Source organism: Nicotiana sylvestris, chromosome 1 (assembly GCF_000393655.2).
Source record: "Nicotiana sylvestris chromosome 1, ASM39365v2, whole genome shotgun sequence".
Taxonomy (NCBI): Eukaryota; Viridiplantae; Streptophyta; class Magnoliopsida; order Solanales; family Solanaceae; genus Nicotiana; species Nicotiana sylvestris.
Window position 1 is genome coordinate 187,810,179 of NC_091057.1, and position 4,603 is coordinate 187,814,781.

At 36.8% G+C, this 4,603-nt stretch overlaps 1 protein-coding gene across 2 annotated transcripts; it reads right to left on the reverse strand.

The window, feature by feature from the left end:
* Positions 1-348: 348 nt before the first annotated feature.
* Positions 349-3,860, reverse strand: LOC104236253 (probable serine/threonine-protein kinase PIX13). 2 transcript variants are annotated; one of them, XM_009790144.2, is made up of 6 exons: positions 3,515-3,860; positions 3,010-3,338; positions 1,849-1,984; positions 1,590-1,732; positions 1,196-1,319; positions 349-1,057 (listed from the first exon to the last, which is right to left on the reverse strand). In XM_009790144.2, exons 1-6 carry the CDS (start codon positions 3,579-3,581, stop codon positions 609-611), a joined length of 1,248 nt encoding a protein of 415 aa, XP_009788446.1. In that variant the 5' UTR covers positions 3,582-3,860; the 3' UTR covers positions 349-608. The 2 variants fall into 2 exon arrangements, with proteins under 2 accessions (XP_009788446.1, XP_009788445.1); XM_009790143.2 differs by having other exon boundaries at positions 3,010-3,341; positions 3,515-3,854.
* Positions 3,861-4,603: the final 743 nt, after the last annotated feature.

Genomic DNA, 4,603 nt, shown 5'->3' on the forward strand with positions numbered 1-4,603 from the left:
CCATGTATGTATCATAAGCTCCTTTGAATGATTGCATAGATGAAATGTATATGCTTTTAAACTAGTTTTGCCAATTTATTGACGACAAACAACCTCCCAAGGAAGGTCGTTGCCCAAAACAAAACTACTTTTTGATAACGACTCTAATTACACAAGGTTCACTTCCCTCCAAGAATAACGAAGATAATCATATGGAGTACCATTCTTATTTTAGAATCAATATCAAAATAAAATTATAGGATGTATCAATCCTATGTGCAGCAGGTATGTGATTATCTGCTTCCACTTCCTAAGTTCTGATAGCCATTAGCCACCACCTCTCTATTCAATGATATCCATAACATAAGATAGTAACAAGTCCGACTCGAAATCTCAATCTCCTTCAATGTACAAAATAACGACCTCTTTACATATTGCTAAAACAACTACAACCCAACACCATACAGAGCCTTACCACTTCACCTCACAAGCTCAGACTAAAGACCAACTAAACATACAATGGCTTTGAAGAGGCCAGGCGACAAAAGAAGAAGAAGAAAATGTTTCTATTTGGACAACTAAGTTATCATAACTTCTTCATTTTGTTATATAAATAGAACGTATCATATTCAGTATGCTCTTCTTGGGAGTGGATAGGCTCGATTTACATCGTGCCTTGGGTGAAGTGGAGAACGATGGTGCAAAGGTTGTTGACCATATCTATAAGCAGTCTGATGTCTCGAACTTACTCTAGGCTCCTTGGGTCTTTCATTGGCAGCCTCAATATGTTCTAGTTTCTCAACTACTTCTTTCATTGATGGTCTGGTTTTAGGTTCAGGTCCAAGACATGACAGTGCCAGTTGTGCTATTTGTACTGCAGCTCTGGATGGATATTTCCCTTCTAGCCGTGAATCCATCTTGTCCTTCAACTTCCTTCTGTCAGATAAATGTGGCTTAATCCATTCAACCAGATTATGCTGGTGGCTTGGGCGGTTTGTGTCTAGTGCCCGTAGACCTGTTAGCATTTCCACTAAAACAACACCAAAACCATAGACATCGCTCTTTACGTATAAGTGTCCTGTCAAAAAATGACAATAGAAGTATGAACATATATTTATTTGGATTTGACCCTATATTTTTAAGCCTGTAAGCACTAGATGTGATTCCAGAAAAGTTGAATTTCCAACTACAGAAGCCCAACAGACTCTAAGTTTACCTGTTGCAACATACTCAGGAGCAGCATAACCATGCGTTCCCACGACCCGTGTAGTCACATGTGATTGACTAGCTGAAGGACCTAGTTTTGCCAAGCCAAAATCGGATATCTTCGCATTGTAAGACTGAAACCAAAAGGAATTAAAAAATGTCATGAAACATTTTTATCAATAACAACCTTTTCTCCCTAATGTTCACAGCTAGTCAGGTTTTGTCACTTGGTGATGAAGAGCTCCAAATTTTGGGCAAAACAGCGTGTAAACCAGAAAGATGCTTAGAAAGAAGAGGATATTTGTTGAATGAAATAATCAACTGGCATCAATTTTGAATCTCTATATTACATGCGTTAAGCCACTATACGACAATATTCTGAGGGAGAAGAAAAGGGAACATACGCCATCAAGTAATATATTTGAAGCCTTGAAGTCTCTGTAAATGACTTGCTTCTCCGATGCATGTAGGAAGGCCAAGCCTCGGGCTGCGCCAATCACAATTTTAAGTCTTACGTTCCATGGAAGTGGCTGAGCAGCAGAGCCCCCTAAGCAGACCAAAGAGAACAAATATGTTTAGGTGGAGAATGAAGTAGACACATTCCTCACTGCTTTAATCTAGAATATCGTATATATTATTGAGAAGATATAGCTCATCTCTTACTTCCAAAGAGATGGTTCTCCAAGCTGCCCTTTTGCATAAACTCATACACAAGCAATAGCTCTTTATCTTCCCAGCAGTATCCCAAGAGTTTGACCAGGTTAGGATGAGAAAATCTTCCAAGAAAATTCACCTCAGACTGCATAAACAAATGAAATGAGATTCACAGAGAACCTTGGAATATTTTTTAGCAGAAACCAGCAATAAAAACTCACTGTCTCTGAGCACTGGATTAATTTTTCACTTTCAAATATTTAGAATAAAAGCCTATAGTTCATAGTCTAGTCAATGAACAACTAGAGTTAATCAGGAGAAAGCAAAATATGTGCCCAAAGATGTTAACCAATCTACTAAAGTAGAAGACATAATATCACAGGTTTCAGTAAAACAGGATTATACAAGAATTAAAAAGGCAAAAAGGCGAGACAATGGAATGCAATTGGATAGATGGTAGAGGGTTGCCTGCGTCCAAAAGTGATGATTCACTAAGCTTGCTGAATGAGCAACTGGAAAGGTGCTTTATGAAATCATATAAACACAAATTCTGCACTACAAAACCAAGACCGCAAACAAAGATCCTAGACCATCCACCCAACTCAATGTTAGCATAATCATATTGGTCACTGTTCTATTTCTGGAGAATGACAATAAGGTGCCAGACATTCAAGTAATATCTTTTTGCTAAACTTCAGAGCAAACGACGCGCATTAAACAGCATACATAATATCTTAATCTTAATTCTATCTTTCCCACCAAAAGTAGTCAAAGAAGTTCAACTCAATGGGACGTTAGCCAACTAATAAAGGGCAGCCCGGTGTACTAAGCTCCCGCTATGCGCGGTGTCCAGGGAAGGGCCAGACCACAAGGGTATATTGTACGCAACCTTAACCTGCATTTCTGCAAAAGGTTGTTTCCACGGCTCGAACCCGTAACCTCCGGGTCGCATGGCAGCAACTTTACAGTTATGCCAAGGCTCCCCTCACGTTAGCCAACCAATATTACCCAAAAATGAGTTACTAAATCAATGGCAAGTGCTTCTTTGCAAATTGATCCATATGCTCATGCAGAGGATAAACAAGAGAGCAATTGCAGCTACACTAAACGAAGCAAGCTAGCTGCTGGTATAAACTAGAAATAGGTCCATGTTTAGAAGAGAGGAATGACCTGCCACTCTTCCAACCCTTGTAAGCTTTCAGAATTCAATTTCTTAACAGCAATTACAGTGCCGCTACCACTCTTGGCAGAAGCTCTCTCATCAAGCCAACCCTTGTAAACTTTCCCAAAACCACCTTCTCCCAGCACCGTATCATTTCTAAAATTTCTGGTGGCGGCCTTGAGTTCGGTAAAAGAAAACATCCGTAAACTAGAGTGGGGTAATATTTGCCCATTCGGATAAACCTCATCGACTGATCCACTGGCTCCTGAGAATTGGCTATTCCCGGACACGTTGCTCACAGTTGAGGATGTCGTGTTGCTGGTCGTCTGTGACATGCCTGCTGCAATTTAAATACATTCAATCAACCAGGTAATAGTTTTTGGACATAAGAGAAGAAACAAAAAAGCGAAATCAATAGAAACCGATACCCAGAAAGAAGTGATAGAAACAAATTCTTGAAATCTCAGAAAGGGCATCAGATTCTAATTAAGGTGGGTAAAAGAGAAAGGGTACCTGAACTGAAATGGCCAGTGGTACACGGGCTCTGATTATCAGACGCATTACTGAAACAAATTCCCATCTCCCTCTCTTCTCTCTTGGTCCAGAAATGAATGATGAGTGCTGTGTAGGTCCAAAAGTATCTCAATCGAAGTAGAATCCTAAGAAAAAAGACACCAAAAGCAGAGAAGGCATAAGAATACAAAGGAGGTCAGCAGAAAAGAGAGATTGAGATCTGTTTGCAGCTTTTCTTTCTTCTTCTTCAGCTGTCTCCTGATCAGCCTTGTTTGTCCGAACCTTGTTTGACTTGACTCAAATTAATACTACTATAAGTTTTTTTAATATTTTTCTATTCAATCACATTCTGGGTTGATTGTTGTAAATTTCTATAACAAATTGTATGACTTGGTCCTCTTCCATTTTCCAGCTCATACATATCCCTTTGTCTGTTCTTAAAAATCATTTTTTTCACAACTTGTATAGTAAACCCTAGAGTATTATTTATTTCGATTATTTTTTACTTTTATGGTGAATGGCTGTTTACATTTATAACAACATTTGACTTTTAAATATTTTTTGATTGCTATAGATAAAAATTATCAAAAATCAATTATTTTTCTCTTTTTAATATTACATAAAAAGATTAAAAAATTATTCAAATTTAGAATCACAAAAGATATGCATATTCACTAGTTAAATATTGAAGAAAGCTAATACATTATTAATAAATTCATAATTAAATGTATAAAGATTTAAACTCCAAGACAAATATTAAAAAGTTACCTAGAAAAATAAATTCTTTCAAGATTGATAAAAGAACTTTGTAATTGTAGCTTTTTTCATAGATTCCATTCTCTTATTAGTGATATAACGCTTGAAATGACGAATTTTTGTGTCCAAATTTTCAGCAAAAAGGTATCCAATAACTTTTCCTTGAAGACAATGTAAGAGCTTACCAACCATATTTTTTATCTAAATATTTTTTGAAATTTATCCAATGGAAAAGATATCATATGGAAATCTTCAAATCTTATATCTTATGCAAGATAAAAACTTTGTTTATGGAAAAAATTGTATGCATATTTTTAAAATTATGATTAGTAA

Bases quoted from the DNA above. Each gene is read 5' to 3' on its own strand.
- LOC104236253 (XM_009790143.2), bottom strand. From the start codon at position 3,581: ATGGGAATTTGTTTCAGTAATGCGTCTGATAATCAGAGCCCGTGTACC. The intron at 1,985-3,009 runs GTCATTCCTCTC...TTGTTTATGCAG, and splicing joins AAGGGTTGGAAGAGTGGCAG to TCTGAGGTGAATTTTCTTGG. The intron at 1,320-1,589 runs GTATGTTCCCTT...TTTTGGTTTCAG, and splicing joins CAAATATATTACTTGATGGC to TCTTACAATGCGAAGATATC.